The sequence below is a fragment of the Equus caballus genome, chromosome 7 (assembly GCF_041296265.1).
Source record: "Equus caballus isolate H_3958 breed thoroughbred chromosome 7, TB-T2T, whole genome shotgun sequence".
NCBI classification, from domain to species: domain Eukaryota; kingdom Metazoa; phylum Chordata; class Mammalia; order Perissodactyla; family Equidae; genus Equus; species Equus caballus.
This window is the reverse complement of record NC_091690.1, coordinates 23369115-23388910: the sequence shown is the minus strand read 5'-3', so window position 1 is coordinate 23388910 and position 19796 is coordinate 23369115. Positions and strand designations below refer to the sequence as shown.

Here is a 19796-nt window from a genome sequence, read left to right as displayed (position 1 = left end):
CACTGCTGGTGGCAGTGCAAACTGGTGCAGCCACTATGGAAAGCAGTTTGGAGTATCCTCAGAAAATTAAGGATAGATCTACCATATGATCCATAAATTTCTTTTGTTTAGTGTTTTTAACATGAATCAACGCTAATTTTGTCAAAGTCCTTTTTTTCATCTATGGAGATAACTGCATAATTTCTCTCATTAGCTGTATTAACATGATGGATTATATTAAAGGATTTGCTAAAACTGATCCAAATTTATATTCCTGGAATAAAACTCTCGGGTCATGATATATTATTTTTTCTAATATTCATTTGGATTCAGTTGGTTAATATTCTATTTAAGATTTCTACATAAATATTTATATATACAGTTTTCTTTGGTACATTTTTATCAGGTTTGGGGAAATATACATACTTCATAAAATGAATCTGGAAGTGTTCTCTTGTTTGTTTGTTTTGCCGGCGTGCTGACGTTGTTTAAGTAGTATGGAGACTGGCTGATGTTTAAAGTGTGGCAGAATTCCTCCAATCTGGCTGTGGGAGTACTCTTGTACTTTTTTCTATGATTAATTTATCTGTTTAGACTCTGTCTCCACTAGGGTCAATTTTAGTAAGTTGTATTCCCTTAATTATCCATTTTACCTAGAGTTTCATGTGGATTCGCTTAAAATTGCAAAAAAGTCTCTCGTAACTTTTAAAAATTTTCCCTCTTTAGAGGTCTTCCTCATAAGCATTCTAATTTCTCATATTTGTGTTTTCTTCCCTTTGCATTGACTAGATTAGCTGAAGCTTGTCTATTTTGCTGATTCTTTTTAATAAAAAAAGCTTTTTGTTTGTTCTATTATTTTGCAGTTTTTAATGCATTAATTTTGCTTTTCCCTTCTGACTAACTTCTTCCCTTTGCTTCCTTTTCATTTACTTTGTTTTCCCTTTTTCTGACTTTTTAGATGGGTGTTTAATTCATATATATATGGAGAAAAAAGAAAAACATAGAGACAATGTCTATATACATAGACTCAATAGATACCATAGAGAGACGATATAGTCTACATGTATACACAGAGAGACAATACTATAAATTTTCATCTAATAATTGTTTTAGCTGTATCTCATAGATTCTGATATAATGTGTTAACTATGTTTATTTTAACAAAACTCTATAATATTATTTTGCATTTTTCTTTGACTCAAGGGTTGATTAGGCGCATGTGTGGTGATGGATTGTCATTAGTCTTTGGGTGGTGAAGATGATGTAATCCACACAGAAATCGAAATATATAACAACGTCCACCTAAAATTTATATAATGTTATAAAACAACGTAACCGCAATAAAAAAGAAAGAAAGAAACTAATTTTTTAACTTTCAGGTGGAATAGTATTTGGGGGTTTTTTAATGAATTTTTCTTAAATATGTGCATATAATCAAAGAATGTTCTTTTATTATTTCTATTAGTTAGTATTTATTTAGATTTTCTTTGTGACCTAAGATACAGACAATATTTTTAAAGGTTTCATATGTCCTTGAAAAGAAGGTATATTCTCTATTACTGGAATTCACAGATCAGTATATATCTATAAGATCTGCTGTACTGGCCGTATTATTTAGGTCTTTTAGAACCTTGAGAATTTTGGGTCCATTTGATATGTCTTAGATATGTCATGTATTAAAGGCACCAATCATTCATGTGAATTTCTGTATGTCTCCTTGAACCTCCGATATTTTCCGCCTTGTAAATGTATTGCTGTACTGTGTACATAAATATTAATCATTTGTGGATTAATTATCCTTTAGCATATAAAGTGTCCTTTTTTTTCCTAAAGATTGGCACCTGAGCTAACTGTTGCCAATCTTCTTTTTTCTTTTTTTTTCTTTCTGCTTTTTCTCCCCAAATCCCCCCAGTACATAGTTGTATATTTTAGTTGTGGGTCCTGCTAGCTGTGGCGTGTGGGATGCCGCCTCAGTGTGGCCTGATGAGCAGTGTCATGTCCGCACCCAGGATCCAAACCAGCAAAACCCTGGGCCATCACAGCGGAGCACGTGAATGTAACCACTCGGCCACAGGGCCAGCCCCTAAAGTGTCGTCTTTTGTCTCAATACTTTTTGGTGTGAATGTTACCCTTATCAAATACCTGCTTACTTTCCTTTTTTTTTTTTTTTTTTGCTTTTGCTTTTACCTGCTGTATTCCTGTCCAATTTCTAATTTTATTAAGATTTAATGAACTTTTTATTTTAGAATAGCTTCAGATTTACAGAAAAATTACAAGAATATCACAGAGAATTATTCCTCTGTACTTTGCACCCAATTTCCCCTATTTTTCACATTATATAGCATATTTGTCACAACTAATGAACTCATGCTGACACATTATTATCATTTGAAGTCCACACTTTCTTCAGATTTCCTTAGTTTTTACCTTTCTCTGTTGCAGGATCCCATCTAGGATGCTCCATTACATTTAGTCGTCACATCTCCTTAGGCTTCTCAAGACTGTGACAGTTTCTCAGACTTTTCTTGTTTGTGACAGCATTGACAGTTTTGAGGAACAAAGGTCAGGTATTTTATAGCATGTCCTTCCAGTCTAGCTTGTCTGATGTTTTTCTCATGGTTAAACAGATTTTGGGTGTGTAGAAGGAAGACCATAGTGGTAAAGTGCCATTCTCGTCACATCATATCAAGGACACATGCTACCAACATGACTCATTACTGATGATGTTAAATTTGATCATCTGGCTGATGTAGTGTTTTTCAGGTTTCTCCATGATAAGATTCCTCTTCCTCCTCACCCACTCTTCTCCATATTGTGCTCTTTAAGAGTGAGGTTACCAGATCAATCCCACACTTGAGGACTGGGCAGTTCTGTTCCACCTCTTTGAATGGGGAGTATCCACATAAATTATTTGGAATTCCTTTTTACAGGAGATTTGTCTGTTGTTCCCCATACACTTATTTATTCAGTCCTTTATTTACATCAGTGTGGACTCATGAATATTTGTTTCATCCTTTGGGTTATAATCCAACACAACATTCTTTTCTTGTTCAAATTGTTCCAGCTTTGGCCATTGAGAACTCTTTCAGTTGGCTCCTGTGTTTGTTTGTTTTTGAGTACTTCCTTCCTTTCTGGAACTACAAGATACTTCAGGCTTATCTTGTATGTCCCTTGCCCTAGTCCTAGAATCAGCCACTTACCCAAGGAGCCCTGGTTCCTTTTACAGGAGAATGGTATCAGAAACCAAGATCTGGACACTGAGCGTGTTTGTTACTATTGGGGTGTTTTGCTTCTAGACCCTCTCAGAAGACAGAGCTCAGAAACATGTGTGCTACTAACCAGTAATACACATATATCTATAATTTGTGTGTACATTTATAAATATATAAAATCTGAATCCATATTAAGCTAAACATGAGTACATCCTGATATTTCTCTCATCCATTATCATACAGCTCACTCAAGCCTTCCTCTCTTGCTTGTCTGTAACCTCCCACTCTAACAATGAGAAATCTGACTCCCATCAGCTGTCATCCATTTGCTTATTTGTTCAATCCCATTATACATAATTGATAGTTTCTGAACTGTTAACGAAGAGTACAGTCCTTATATGCAATTTCTTTTGTGTTTAGTCTTTAGTCTTACAGTCTCCACCATTCATTTCCAAAGTTACTTAGGTCACCGACCCCTAAGACCCCATCCCCTTCAGGAGGGTTATGTCATATATTTATAATACAGTTAGATTTTGTCGGTCTACATTTCATCCTTGTGTCTCCCAACCTCCTAATTGATTTTTTCAAATTTTGCATAGATTAAGCTTCATTGTACGGATTTTTGCATTGTGTCATGCATCCACCACTACAGTACCATACAGAATAATTTTAGGGCCATAAAAAAATTTCCTATGCTTAGGATTTTTAGGGCAGTGAAAATACTGTGTATGACACTATAGTGATGGATACGTGTCATTATATATTTGTCCAACTCCATAGAGTGTACAGCAAGAGTGAAGTGTAATGTAAACTATGGACATTGGGTGATTATATTGAGTTAATGTAGGTTCATCAATTGTAACAAATGTACCACTCTGGCGGAGGATGTTGATAAAGGGGGAGGCTGTGAATGTGTGGGGGCAGGGAGTATATGAGAAATATCTATACCTTCCTTTCAATTTTGCTGTGAACCTTCTGACTATCAACAAGATTGGAAATCACTGAATTTGAGTACCTATAAAACAAGGTCTAATGCTAAAAGGATAAGACGGGACCTCTAAGGTTCTAACGACTTCTAAGTTAGAAGTCAACAGATATTTAGGTGGTTTTGGGGAAAATGTGGAGGTGGTGAGCAATCCAGGAAGAGGAAAATGTATTAGTAAAGAGCAAGAGCTGAAAGAAAGGAAGGTCAGCTCCTGAAAATAAAAGGTTAGTCTTACTAAAACATAGAGTGCAAGAGAAAGAGTGGCAGGAACGAGAGAGTTAAAAAGAGGCCACAGCATAAAGCCATATGAAGATCGAACTTTACCCCAAGAGTAATGAGAAGCCATTGAAGGGGTTTTAAGCATGGAGGAGACGTGAATGGAGTTTTCAGAAGAACTGATTTAGATACAATGGAGAAAATTAACTGGAGAGAAAGCAGGACTGAAGACGATCTGCACCCTTGGGATGACTACTATAACCCATGCAACAAATGATGGTGGCCTGAACTACAGCACAGCTGGGGAGGAAAAGACCATTAGTCGTAGGTAAAATATACACAGAAGTAGAACTAACAGAAGTAAGTGATGACTGGATATAAGATGTATAAGGAAAGGAAAAGCAAATGCACCAGAATCAATTTAACTCATATGAATTCCCTGAGCTCTATATTTTGGATTCAACATATTTATCTACAACTGTTCAGGAATTCTCTAAAAATATTGAGGTTAAAAGATAAATGTTTACATTTTATTCAAAATTGTCAGAGCATTTACATAATACTGATGATAATATGTAAATAGATATTTAAATTCATAATAAGTAAAAATGACTTGGACAGGCTCATTTCACAGTATGTCACATTCCTTGTCATTCCAGTTTTGGTCTGCTCTAAACCTACCCATCTCCCTCTATCATTGGAACAACTTCACAGTGTCTTCAGAACCTAAAACAACACTGAGCCCGTTAAAGTCACCAACAGAGACTGAGCTGAAAATAAAGAGAATCAAGGAGAAACTAGACCAGCTGATCCCACCCAGACCTTTCACCCATGTGAACACCACCACCAGTGCAGCACACAGCAGAGTCACCATCCTCAACCCTCAAGACACATACTGCAGGGGTGATCAACTAGACATCCTGGTGGAGGTGAGGGACCACCTGGGACGCAGGAAGGAATATGGCGGGGATTTCCTGAGGGCCAGGATGTCCTCTCCGGCCCTGAAGGCAGGCGCTTCAGGAAAGGTGACAGACTTTAACAATGGCACCTACCTTGTCAGCTTCACTCTGTTCTGGGAGGGCCAGGTCTCTCTGTCTCTCCTGCTCATCCACCCCAGTGAAGGGGTGTCAGCTCTCTGGAGGGCAAGGAACCAAGGCTATGACAGAGTGATTTTCAAAGGTAAATTTGTTAATGGCACCAGCCAAGTCTTCACTGAATGTGGCCTGACCCCAATATCAAGTGCTGAACTGTGCGAGTACCTGGAGACTCGAGACCAAGAAGCCTTCTACTGCGTGAGACCTCAACACATGCCCTGTGAGGCCCTGACTCACATGACCACCAAGAATCGAGAAATTTCTTATCTTACTGTCAAGGAAAAAAGCCTTTTTAACAGGTAAGCATACTTTTAGGTACACTGAGAGGTGCCTACAGGCAGAGCTACATTGCCCATCTCAGTTAACATTGAGCATGACCCTCTCGGATGCCTCTTCTACTCAAAGTCTGCTGAGACATGTGGTGTCTTCATGAGCCCCCTGTCCATGACTCTCACTGCCAAGGTTGGCATTCTCACTGAAATGTTCAATAAAAGAGGGCTACCCAAGGTGGAAATCTATTATACATGCCTGTACTTCTCCATGATGACCAGTATTCTCAGGTTCAGTCATGTCTTTTACTGTAGACCTAGGTTTTATAAAACATGTTCAGTGTAAAAGTATTCTGCTATGTGTTAATAGATGTTACAGCAAAAAAGGATTCCTTGATAAGTGTGTGATAACCTCCATGCTCCTTCATCCCCCATATCATATTCTGTAGATTCTGCCTTTAAATATCTTTTGTACTCATCCATTTCTCTCCATGCCTAGTGCTGCTATTTGAGTTCAGATCCTCATCTTATCATCTAGACTATTTGTCATAGCTTCCCTCCCACCAATCCTACCCTCTCTAAACCACTGTCCACACTGCAGCCTGAGTAATATTTCCAAAAAGACAATTCCTACTGGTCATCTCCAGTTGATCTCAAGATCAGATATTCCTCAGTATGTGCTGCTCAGGTTGCAGGAGTCCTTCAAACTCCCCAAATCGTGATCCAGTGATTCTTGGAAGCCCCTGGTTGAACAGGACTCCACAAACTGGGGAGCAAGCACGTTTCTCCTATCAATTATGGCTGCATCAATGCCATGCCTTTCTCCCCTTGCTCATAAACAGATGCTCACTTCCTGGTCTCCCAGTTCTCCACCAAGCTGGAAAACACTTCATTGCTTAGAATGAACTATCAGGGTCTCGTCCTAAGCCACTTTGAGAATCTGCAAAGGGTAGCTATGTGCCACCACAAATCCCAGAACCTGTGGGCTAAGCCCTGGGATGACCTATCCATTTCAGACTCTCTTGCTTCTTTGCTAACTTTCTGTAAGTCTCAGGCTCAGTCCATCTCTTTTTCCCTTCCATTCTGCAACTATCCATTTTTTTTTCCTGGGGATTCAATTTCCCTAGTGACAAAGTGGAATGCTAGGTTCTCACAACCCCTTTCTTAGCAGTTTTCAAAGTCAAGCTTAGTCTTTCTTCCTTAAGCTTTCAAAAAATATGCCAAGAGAAAGTATGGATAACAACCATGGAAAAATAACATGCATTCCACATCTCACATAGTTGTCCAAGTGTTGGCTCCTGATATATAGTCCCTGACTCCCTTCTGAAATAAGTAAAAGCACATTGGCTTTCTGTTTTTTCCGTTTGATCTCTGATGGTGCAGCTCACCAAATCTCCTCCTACCCACTAACCATCTTTAGAACTAAGTCCCGGCAAAATAAGGATGAAAATGTGCTGCTCCCTTCCCTTCTCCAAAGTGAACCTCAAGAGACATCCATAGCAGAGAATTGGGTACCACTTATATCTGTTGTACCTGGTACGTGGGTCCCCATTCCCCTTGTAGCCCCTTTCTGCCTGCCACCACTTACAGACACATGTACACAGGTTTGAAACAAAGAGCGAGTCAAAGAGAAGGTAAGAGCTTCAAAGCAGGGAGAGTGAGGTAGTCTTTCGTTAACTGGAGGACAGAAATGCAATGTATATTAATTCATGCATCAGACTGAACACGACTTTCTGCCAGCCACTTTGATAGATAGTAGGGAGACAGCAGTGGACTAGGCAAATGCATTATCTTCCTTCATGCATATCTTCCTTACAATCTTCAGAAAGCAAGTTTCTAGGGCAAATGGAAGGTAAACACAGCAGAAAACATGGATAAAGAGGGAAGTAGGAACCCTGTGATAAGGGGTCTTCATGCCAAGCTAAGGAGCCTGAACACCTTAGGTAAGTGATGGGAATTTTAAATAAAGGATTTTAAGCAGGAATGCAATTGTATTTGCAATTAGAAATGGTGTTCTTGCAGTTATGTTGAAGAAAATAGGTGGGCTAAAACTGAGAGAGCCTGGCCAATTAGAGGCTCACAATAATCCAAGGAAAATACTGTATGAACTCGCATAAGTGATGTGGAAGCAGCAAAAGAGAAGAGAACTTGCCGATTAGATAAATACGTTGAATCTAAAATTCCAGGACACACTGATTGCATGTGGCAGATGAGTAGAGCTACCCTGGATTTTAGGTGCTCTCAGAAAGTTAGACAGTTTTCCAAAATCCCAATTCATATGCAATGCCCAATGCGTACAAAATTTAAAAGAATACTACTTTCCAACTGGAGAAAATTTTAAATTATCCTTCACTCACAAGCAGGTGACTTCTATTACTTGTATCCTGTGGACAGACATTAGGTTAATTTACTGTTTTATTTCTTGAAGGTCCAATGTCGGAGTTGAAATGATGAAACATCTTGAACACATTCACGTCTCCCAATGTTACCGTAAGTCTGCTCTGTCCTGTGGTAGATGGTGCTTGGCATGCATCTTCTGAGAGACAGTATTATGAAGAGGAAAGTTTGTCAGTATCAATCCTAGTAATCATGGTTTTCCTGGAGCATAATTCTTAGCAGGTGTCTATGGTGTCAATTGCTTTGGATTTTAAAGAGAGAAACCAATTCACAGAAATTATTTCAAACTGTTTTTATAACAGATTTCATCTTAATTTACCCAAAAGGAGGAAGTATTCATATCCTACATTCATATTTAAACCTGGGAGTGCGTCTCCTAAGTCAGCGATTCTGTCTAGGGCACTGTGCAAACGTCTCTGATGGACACCCACAGCTTCAGAGTAGGAACATTTGGGTTTGGTTATCCTAATTCTCTGTTGGAATAACATCTTAACCTTTAGTGGAGGGACTTAGCAATTTTATATAGAGACTCCATTTCATTAAACATGTTTTAGTGGCAAACACAAGCTATGTTACCGATGAAGAATAATGTTTATACTACCTTAACCTTCTTTAAAGCCTACCTGAGTTTACCAATAACATTCATTTGGAGATTTGCTTCAACGAATGATTTCTTGCCTAAATTTATTCATTTACTCAGCCAATGTTTGTTGAGGTTCTAATAGATATGAGGCATTACGGACAAATGGAGAAAAATAAATGTTTAGCAAGGCTGCCATCTGAAAGACATTCAACCTACTAATTCTATGAAGACAGTAAAAAAGGCAAAAGGGCTTATGCTGAAGTTGGTATTTGACTTAGCCCTGAAGAATACCTATAGACAGATAATTAAGTAAAGGGAAAACTCATAAAGACCATGAGTAGCGTTGCCAGGTTTAGCAAATAATAATACAGGGTATCAGTTAAATTTGAGTAATTTCTAATTGCTTATGCATGTTACATGAGATAAAGGGAAAATATTGCAGGAGAAATACACAAAAATTATTCCTTGTTAGAAATAATTCCAATTTGGTATCCTGTATTTTTAATCTGATAACTGTAGTCATGAGCAAAATTATCGTGAACTTCGTTCAACAGGCCAATGGAGTGAGAGCATTTGATGGAATGTAGCAAAGGATGAGGCTAAAAGGAGAGGAAGAAACTAAATCATAGAGGTTCTCAAGTACCATGCTGAGGATTTTAGGGTTTATTCAGAAGGCTTTTGAAAGCTACAAAAATCAATTAAGGAAGAGAGTGATATGATCCACTTTGTGCTTTAAAAAACACAAATTCACAGGGCCAGCCTGGTGGTGTAGTGGTTAAGTTTGTGTGCTCAGCTTTGGCGGCCCAGGGTTCGCAGGTTCAAATCTCAGGTGTGGACTGAGGCACAGCTCATCAAGCCATGCTGTGGCGGCATCCCACATACAAAATAGAGGAAGATGGGCACAGATGTTAGCTCAGGGCCAATCTTCCTCAGCAAAAAGAGGAGGATTAATGACAGATGTCAGCTCAAGGCCAATCTTCCTCACACACACACACACACAAACTAATTCACAATTTTTAAAGAGTACATGATCTATAGAAAGACAATTTAAAATGTTGCTGAAGGATATAAGATAAAATCTAGGTAAATAGAAGAAAAATATTATTTCTGAATGGAATGACTTGCTATTGAAAAGATGTCAGACATCTCTGTATCATTTTCTTATTGAGTGGCTTAAAACAACCAAAATGCATCATCTTGCAGTTCTGTAGTTCAGTAGTCAAACGTCTCACTGAGCTAAAATCAAAGTGTAGAAGCCACATTCCTTTCTGGAGGCTCCCGCATAGACTGTGTTCCAGGCCTTTTCTGGCTCACCACATTCCTCACAGCCCCCTTTCTCCATTTTTCAAAGCTGCAACAGTGGGTCAAGTACTCACATCACATCTTTCTGACCCGTTCCTCCACCTCCCTCTGGTACTTTTGAGGACTGATGAGATTTAAATTGTTCCCACCGGATAATACAGGATAATCTCCCATCTCAAATCCATACCCTAAATCACATGTGGAGAGTCCCTTTTGCCAGGGAGGGTAACATATTCACAGAGCCCAGCGATTAGGACTGGCTGTCTTTGGGTCGGGGGTGGGAGGGCTTTAGCCTGCCCACCACAGTCTCTAAACTAATCCACAAATATAATGGAATCTTAACACTATTACCAACATAGTGTTAAAAATACTCAAGCCTATTCTAAAATTATTAAGTAAATAAATATGTAAGACTAATCATAACAGAATTTCTTATATATTTCAAATAGCCCTGCAGAGCGCTTCGTTTGACACTTGGCAAAATGAATGCTTTGACCCATAAATTATACAAGATATGGTTTACAATAATAAGCTCAAAGGCTATCTTCTCACCAAATATACCAGTACATTCTTAGGATGGGGAATATTTAATAAGTATGGACCGTAAGTTTCCAGGGTTATGGTATTCAACCATCCAGGGTGCAATGCTGACAAGCCTCAAAGAAGCCCTATCACACTGAAATGCCAAAATAATTAGAGGATGATGAAAACTCTCTTTAGCAAGTCAAATCACCAGGACTTAATAGCTATTCCAAGTAATTCCAGATAAGAGCTATTCCAGAATTTTCCAATTCTGCCACCAGCACCATTTTGCCACTTTGTCCACAGGTTACAAACACAGTGGACATAGGCAGAGACTGCAAGGCCTTTGGGAGCTAAGCACAGAGAGTGAAGCAGAGACTGTGGGTGTTCTCCCAATATCCATTTCTTCCTCCCTCTTTAACAATAGAACCCCCTAATTTTAGCTGGACCCATGGTCACCAAGCTAAACGTCACAGCATTGTCTGCAGCTAGTTATGGCCGTGACTAGATTTTTGGCAGAATTGTGAGTGGAAGTGATGTGGGAAACTTCTAAGTCATGCCTTTAAAAGTAAAACAACTTGGCCGACCCTTTCATTTCTCCCCTTCCTACTGGCTGAATTGTACACATAACGGGGAGAGATGAAAAAGCCATGGTCGGCCATGAGACTGAAGTCATAGGTTAAAAACAGCACCTTGATTGTGGTGATGGTATCATGGATGTATGCATATATTCAAACTCATCAAACTGTATGCATTAATTGTGTGCAGTTTTTTGTATACCAATTATACCTCAATAAAGCTGTGGGAAAAAATAATAAAGTTAAGATTATTACCCCCTTTCCCCCCAAAAAATGGCAGAACAACAAGACAGAAGGAACTGGAGTCCCTGATATCATGAATATCATATTAGCCCTGGTCTGCTCACTCTAGGACTGTTACATGAAGGATAAGCAAATTTATATTTTTAAATCACTATTATTTGCTTCCTATCTAATACAGAATGAGATATCGGCACAGAAGTGCTGATGTAACAAAACCTGCAATACAGGCATTGGCTGGGGCTGGGGGCCGCAGGGGGCGTGGCATAATAAGTGACAAGGAAACACACAGGTGAGAAATCTGATCATCTTGTTATGCCACAGCAAAACATTTGGTACCTGTGATGCGTTAGAAGGCAGACCATGTGCCACAGAGCCTGTAATTCTAAAGGAACTTGATGGAAAATCTCAAAATATTCGTTTGTGTTGGCTGCTGTATGGCACCTTTAGCAAAATCCTATTAAAAAATATTAATTCAAGCTAGGTATTTTACACTGTTTGAGGTTTTTGAAATGTGGACATAGTATCACATATTTAAGCCTTTTTTGAAAAATTAAAAATATTCCTATAAAAAAATTAATAGAAAAAATAAGATTATTGCTTCATTCCTGGAACAAAAGGTAAGTGATTTGATGCAAGGACACCAACTTGAAGACCACGAGTATTTAGGTTAGAGACAAAGGCCTAAGTCACCACAGAATCAGGAGGGATGGCAAAGAAATGACAGAACATCAGGACTTAGCTAATGACCAGATTTGGGAGAAAATGAACAGGGAAGAGTCAAGATACTCAAAGTCTCTCAAAAGAATGCGTAGAACTGCCTAAAGCAAAGCTGGTGATCAAAGAATGTACTAGGAAGGTAAGGAATTAGGAAATCGGAGTTAGAGGACGAGAGAAAGAGATCAAGAAAGGGAAGGACAGGGACCGGCCTGGTGGCGCAGCGGTTAAGTGCACACGCTCTGCTTCTTGGTGGCCTGGGGTTCGCTGGTTTGGATCCTGGGTGCGGACATGGCACCGCTTGGCACGCCATGCTGTGGCAGGCATCCCACATACAAAGTAGGGGAAGATGGGCACGGATGTTAGCTCAGGGCCAGTCTTCCTCAGCAAAAAGAGGAGGATTGGCTGTGGACGTTAGCCCAGGGCTAATCTTCCTCAAAAGAAAGAAAGAAGGCTGGATATTTAACTTATGCCAATAAAATCACTTACCACAAGTATCTCTGTTACCAGAGAGAGAAAACATAAAAGAGAAATGCCAAATTGGAATGAAGGTTCCTGTCCCTGGTGGTTACACTTTCGAAGGAAGGTGGATTACAACGTTTTGCAACCAGACTCAGTTTAATACAATTAAGATAAAAGACTGTTTGAAAGGAAAACTCATTTACCTCCTGGGAGACTCTACGCTGCGTCAGTGGATCTACTACTTACCCAAAGTTGTAAAAAGTATGTAATTATTTTTAAATCTTTTAGAAGTTCAGGCTGATTTTAAAATACTTTCAAGGCGATCTCTGTTCTTTCATTTGGCTGTCTTGTTTTTTACTTCATTTAGCTTTCTATATTTGAGCCTTTTAATTTAAAATATATTGTGTAGTATATTGTATTCCCTCTTTCACAAGAAATGTTCCTCTTTATAAACTCCAGTGAGAACTTTACATTTTGATTGACATTTCACATGTATGAACAGGTACTCTGCCCTAGAGGGTAGAAATGCTACAGTCAAAAATAATCTAGGTAGGTGACTACTTTAAAGGATAGGATATCCCTTTAAAAAATATTAATCATTGCCTTCTAGTTAAAAGATTTATTTTTTTTTATCAGCACTAAAATTTTTTGATCTTCATGGAACTGGACTTTTTAAGAAACATTTGCTCCTGGATGCAGAAAGACACACTCAGATTCAATGGAAAAAACATAGTTATCCTTTTGTCACAATGCAACTCTACTCTGTGATAGAAGAGGGTTATATTCCTCGGGAAATTGACCGGATACCAGGTGACAAAAACACAGCCATCAGCATCACACTTGGCCAGCACTTCAGACTCTTCCCCATTGACATTTTCATTCGCAGGGCCATCAATGTCCGCAAGGCTATTGAACGACTGTTCCTGAGAAGCCCAGCCACCAAAGTGATCCTTAAGACAGAAAACATCAGGGAGATGCATTCAAACACAGAAAGCTTTGGAGATTTCCATGGTTACATTCAATATCTTACCATGAAGGACATTTTCAAAGATCTCAACGTGGGTGTCATTGATGCCTGGGACATGACTATTGCATATGGCACCAATAATGTCCACCCACCTGACCATGTGATTGGAAATCAGATTAACATGTTCTTAAACTACATCTGCTAAAGCACAAACAACAAAATCTCTGTGGCCCAATCTCTGCAAATAACCCTGCTTGTTTTGTCCAAGAAGTTAATTTATTTTAGGGACTAAGAAAATCAAATTTAAGATAATCTGTCTGGGCAGGGAGGATGCTTAAAAACAAAGACAACTGGCATAGGATGCAAAGCCAAAAGAAAAAGACATGAAGAACGATTACACCAAGCTTGGAGCTTGTCTATGTATGATAATAAATGTTCTTATTCTTTAAGCAAGTTTGGGTCATGATTTCTGTTACTTGTGGCTGAAGTTGTACCTGATAATTTAGTAAGGTAAAAGACAGTAAACTTGTGATTGCCATGATGGTCTAAACAGAGGTCATCTAAGTTTTTCTGTAAAGGGCTAGACAGTAAATGTTTTAGGCTTTGCAAGTCATTTGTCACAACTGTTCAACTCTGCCATTGTAGCAAGAAAGCTGCCATAGACAACATGTAAACAAATAAGGATGGCTATATTCCAATAAAATGTGGACATTGAAATTTGAATTTCATATAATTTTCACGTCAGGAAACACTGTTCTTCTTTTAATTTCTACCCAACTTTGAAAAAATGTAAAAACCATTCTTAGATCATGGGCCCTAAAAAAAACATTGTGGATCATATTTGACCTCTAGACCATAGTTTGCCAACCCCCAGTTTAAAAGAAAAAACTTGATAAAATTGAACACAGATCCCTTGGAAGCTGAGGGAAAAACTAGTAACAAACTAGAAATAGAAGAAAACTCCCGTAACTTGAGAAAGGTTATCTACCAGAAAACTACAACAAATATCACTTAATGAATGAAACATAAACATTTCAGGAAGAAAACATGAATGCCTATCACTACTTCTATTCAATAATGTACTGGCAGTACATGTGAGAAAGGAACAGAAGTTGACTGTCCATGCTTATTTCATCATTCTTCTAGGAAAAAACTAAGAGGCTAGGAGTCAGCCCCATATGGTGTACTGGGTAAGTTCAGTGCTCTCCATTTTGGTGGCTAAGGTTCACAGGTTCAGATCCCAGGTGTGGACCTACATCACTCATTAGCCATGCTGTGGCAGCAGCCCACATACAAAATAGAGGAAGACCGGCACAGATGTTAGCTCAAGGCCAATCTTCCTTAAGCAAAAAAAGAGGAAGATAGATTGGCAACAGATGTTAGCTCAGGGCAAATGTTCCTCAGGAAAAAAAAACAAGCTGAGGCTAAATATAAGAATTTAGAAGATGACCTACAACAAGTTCAACATACAAAAATTAATAGTTTCCCCTCTGGGAAAACAGGATATCCATGTGGAAAAAAATAAAATTGGACCTCTACATTACACTATTCACACACACACAAACTGTTCAGGGAGATCATAGACTTAAATGTGAAAAGCAAGGCGATAAAGCTTCTCAAACAGTACATCTCACACTATCTGTGGTAAAGAGCCACTTTTTATTTTTTTACTATTATTAATTTTTTTTTAGTGAGGAAGGTTTGCCCTGAGCTAACATCCATTGGCAAACGTCCTCTTTTTTTTTTTTTTTTTGCTTGAGGAATATTATCCCTGAGCTAACATCTGTGTCGGTCTTCCTCTATTTTGTGTGTGGGTTGCCTTCACAGCATGGCTGATGAGTGGGGTAGGTCCACGCCCAGGATCCAAACCCACGAATCCAGACCACCAAAGCAGAGCACAAACTTAACTAATATGCCACGGGGCCAGCCCCCAAGTAGTTTTTTAATTGGGAAAGATTTAATATTCCCTCAGTTTACCCATAACTTTATAACCTGAGAGAGCAAAGTAAATGAGATAGAGTTAAACCTATTTTGTCTTAATTTGTGTCTCCAACTAAATTTTAAATTACTCTTGAGTAGGGATCTTGCCTTGAATGCCTCTTACTATGCCCAGCGCAAGACAGGTCCTAAAATGTTTGTCAAACAAGTGGATACATTGTTCAGTACATTTTGAAGAAATATCATGGTTTCTTAAATGCTTAAGGGTTTTTTTTTTTTTAAATGTCAGTCTCCATCCCTTGTGACCAGCTGGGTCTTGGAGGATAGGGTGACTATGGAATGGAAAAGTCTCCTTCCAAACTATACAGTAGTCTCCCCTCATCCATGGGGGATATGGTCCAAGACCCCCAGAGGATGCCTGAAACCACAGATAGTCCTGAACTCTATAGATACTATGTTTTTCCTATACGTACATACCTATGATAAAGTTTAATTTACAAATTATTCACAGCAAAATAATAAAATGGAACAATTATAACAATATACTATAAAAAAGTTACATGAATATGGTGTCTCTCTCTCTCAAAATATCTTACTGTACTGTACTCACCCTTCCTTGTGATGATGTGAGATGATACAATGCCTATGTGATGAGATGAAGTGAGTGAATGACGTAGCCATTGTGACATAGCATTAGGTTACTATTGACCTTCAGAAGGAGGATCATCGAGCCATTAGGATGTTGATGGTTGGATGTCAGCAGCAGAGGATGGCTGCAATTGGTTGACTGTGAACAACTGAAACCTCGGAAAGTGAAACTGTGGATAAGGGGGGACCACTGTATACACAAAGTAGACTCAAGAGCTCCCTGAGCTGCCCCATAGGACAACTCTGGCTGATGGGACAAAATCTAGGAGTTTCATGGTGCTCAGCCTCTGCACCATCCCCTAGGGTCGTACTCACATACAGTAACAACACCTGCCCCACCACCACCACCACACAGACACACATACATTCACACAAATTTGAAGGTGGGTATGGAAAAGTTAGATCATAGACTTGAGAGTCAGATTGCCTGGATATGAATCTTGACACTGGCAGTTATTAATTTTATGGCCATATGCAAATTACTTAACATCTTCCTGCTTCATTTTCTAATCTATAAAATGAATATAAGATAGGACCTACCTCACAGAGTTAATTGTTTCCCCATATTCACTGAATAAGTAGGTAGCTGGCTAAGTCTTCATCCTCTCCCGAAACTCCTTCCACTGCCCTGAAAGAATTTAGATCCCACATCCAAACCAATTCAAGCCTCGAGCCTCCTGGTGAGTTTTCATTCCAAGTACCAGTAACCTTCACATCTAACGTATTTTGACAACCCATTTTGAGGGCCACACCTTGAACCTTGCTATCACCCAACTAACATCTCACACTTTCTAACCACCAACTCCTAATCTTCTATATTTCTTATACTCTCACTCTCATTACACCTCCCAGAAATGTTGAATTCACTCACTGATTCAGTAAACAAAAATATACTGAATGCCTCTTCTGTCCCAGGCATGTTTCCATGATTCTTCCATTTTCTTTCACCTTATAAGACCTCTTCTAGTCCAATTTCCTTTTCTTCTCAAAGTAGGTTCTGTATTCATTACTTGAACTATTTTCTCCCCTAAACCCTCAAATTCACTGAACACATGTTTTTCTGTTTGGGTCTCCGTTTCCTTGAAGGAAAGCATCTATTAATTCTAAATTTGTCCTTGGACAGTTTCATCTTTCTGAAGGTTAAGGAAGCAATAAGCAAAATAGTTTCACTAGTTATCAGACATTACTGTAGGATACAAGTTAATTTGTATTCTCACATCAAACCTCATATCAAATAAATCTCAGATTATTTATAGATTCAGCCTTTTTTTAAAAATCCAACTGTTACAACAAACTCAGGGGATATGGTCCCTATAAACCTCTTTTTTTAAAAAAATGTAGAAGACCAACTTCAGCTAAACAAGAGATAAATGGTAAAACCTCCTACAAACAGAATGATGACAATTACTGAATCCACTTAACCATGGTACTAGCCAAAAACATGATAAAACTACCGAGATTAGGGTTGGAAAACAGAATGTAAATATTATAAACTGTGACAATGTAGAAATGTTGTAAATAAGAAAAGTTGGAGGAGGACAGGTGGAGAAATTCCTTATCATTTTTAGCCTGGTATTAAAAGATACTTTTTAAAGCTAATAAGTAATATACATATGCATGAATATATACACATATATTAAAAATACATCTTTTAATAAACAAGTTATATATAACAATATATACTATTATATATTATATATATTTATTATTTATATTATATTTATTGTATATATTTATATAATATAGTATATACTATGTGCTATAATATTTAGCATATACTACATTATATATAGTACGTATAATAACATATATGCAGTATATACAACATATAATATACTATATATACTATATATAGTGATATATACGACTATATATGACATATATAACTTGTTTATTAAAACACATATTTAAGGAAATAAGGGTAAACACAAAGATACATAATTTTGGTCTCTGCTTATAGTAGAGAGTCAATAGATATTGCTGAAGAAAGAGAAGATGAAATATTTTATATAAATTTATTGTAGATATAAACTTATACGTTACATGAAGACAATTGCTAGAACAAAAACACAAACGTTTTCACTTTTTAGAACACAGACAATCAAATGCTGTTAAATTTCAACCCACTAACTCCATTTCCAGGGTATCTGTACAAGATTACTAAATTCAACCCTGTATTAGCAGAAGACTAGAAAAATCTGTATGTCCACTGACAGGGAGGTTAAAGAATGACATCCATACTATGCAATAATGTGTGTCCATCCTAATGGATGACTGAGACAGCTCAATATATACTGAAATGAAAACATATTCAAAAGATATCCTTCTTAAAAAAGCAAGGCACACAACAAATTGGACAGCCTAGAAGAAACGGATAAATTCTTAGACTTGTACAACATCCCAAAACTGAATCAACAAGAAATAGAGAATTTGAATAGACCAATCGCAAGTAAAGAGATTGAAACAGTAATCAAAAACCTCCCAAAAATAAAAGTGTAGGACCAGATGGCTTCTCTGGAAAACTCTACCAAACATTCAAAGATTTAATATCTATGCTTCTCAAATGATTACAAAAAATTGAAGACAGAATGCTTCCTAACTCATTCTATGAGGCCAACATCACCCTGATACAAAGACCAGACAAGGACAACACAAAGAAGGAAAATCAAGGCCAATATTGCTGATGAACATAGACACAAAAATCCTCAACAAAATATTGGCAAACAGAATACAGCAATACACTAAAAGGATCATACACCATGACCAAGTGGGATTTATACCAGGGATGCAGGAATGGTTCAACATCTGCAAATCAATCGATGTGATATACCACATTAATAAAATGAGGAATAAAAAACACATGATCATCTCAACAGATGCAGAAAAGGCATTTGACAAGAGCCAACATCCATTTATGATCAAAACCCTCAATAAAATGGGTATAGAAGGAAAGTACCTCAACATGAAAAAGGCCATATATGACAAACCCACATCCAGCATCATTCTCAATGGGGAAAAACTGAAAGCCATCCCTGTGAGAACAGGAACAAGACAAGGGTGCCCACTCTCACCACTCCTATTCAACATAGTATTGGAGGTTCTGGCCAGAGCAATTAGGCAAGAAAAAGAAATAAAAGGCATCCAAATTGGAAAGAAGTGAAACTCTTTGCTGTTTGCAGACGACATGATTCTACAAATATGAAAACCCTACAGAATCCATCAGAAAACTTTTAGAAATAGCAACTACAGCAAAGTTACAGGGTACAAAATCAACTTACAAAAATCAGTGGCATTTCTATATTGCAATAACAAACTAGTAGAAAGAGAACTCAAGAATACAATTCTATTTACAATTTCAACAAAAATAATAAAATATCTAGGAATAAATTTAACTAAGGAGGTGAAAGACCTATACAATGAAAACTGTAAGACATTACTGAAAGAAATCGAAGATGACATAAAGAAATGGAAAGATATTCCATGCACATGGATTGGAAGAATAAACATAGCTAAAATGTCCATATTACCTAAAGCAACCTACAGATTCAGTGCAATCCCAATCAGAATCCCAATGACATTCTTCATGGAAATTGAACAAAGAATCCTAAAATGTATATGGAACAACAAAAGACCCCAAATAGCCAAAGCAATCCTGAGAAAAAAGAACAAAGCTGGAAGCATCAAAAT

The 19796-nt window shown here is 37.9% G+C and overlaps 1 protein-coding gene across 10 annotated transcripts in view; it reads left to right on the top strand.

Annotated features, from left to right (window-relative positions):
* The window catches only part of NXPE1 (neurexophilin and PC-esterase domain family member 1), a 34844-nt gene extending 20868 nt beyond the window's left edge, over window positions 1-13976 (top strand). For all 10 annotated transcript variants that reach the window (XM_070273627.1, XM_070273620.1, XM_070273619.1 and 7 more), the window contains 4 exons: window positions 5052-5785; window positions 8184-8245; window positions 12605-12817; window positions 13193-13976. In XM_070273627.1, the coding sequence (XP_070129728.1) occupies window positions 5052-5785; window positions 8184-8245; window positions 12605-12817; window positions 13193-13728 (1545 nt within the window). In that variant the 3' untranslated portion in view covers window positions 13729-13976. The remainder of the gene's footprint in view (window positions 1-5051; window positions 5786-8183; window positions 8246-12604; window positions 12818-13192) is intronic.
* Window positions 13977-19796: the final 5820 nt, after the last annotated feature.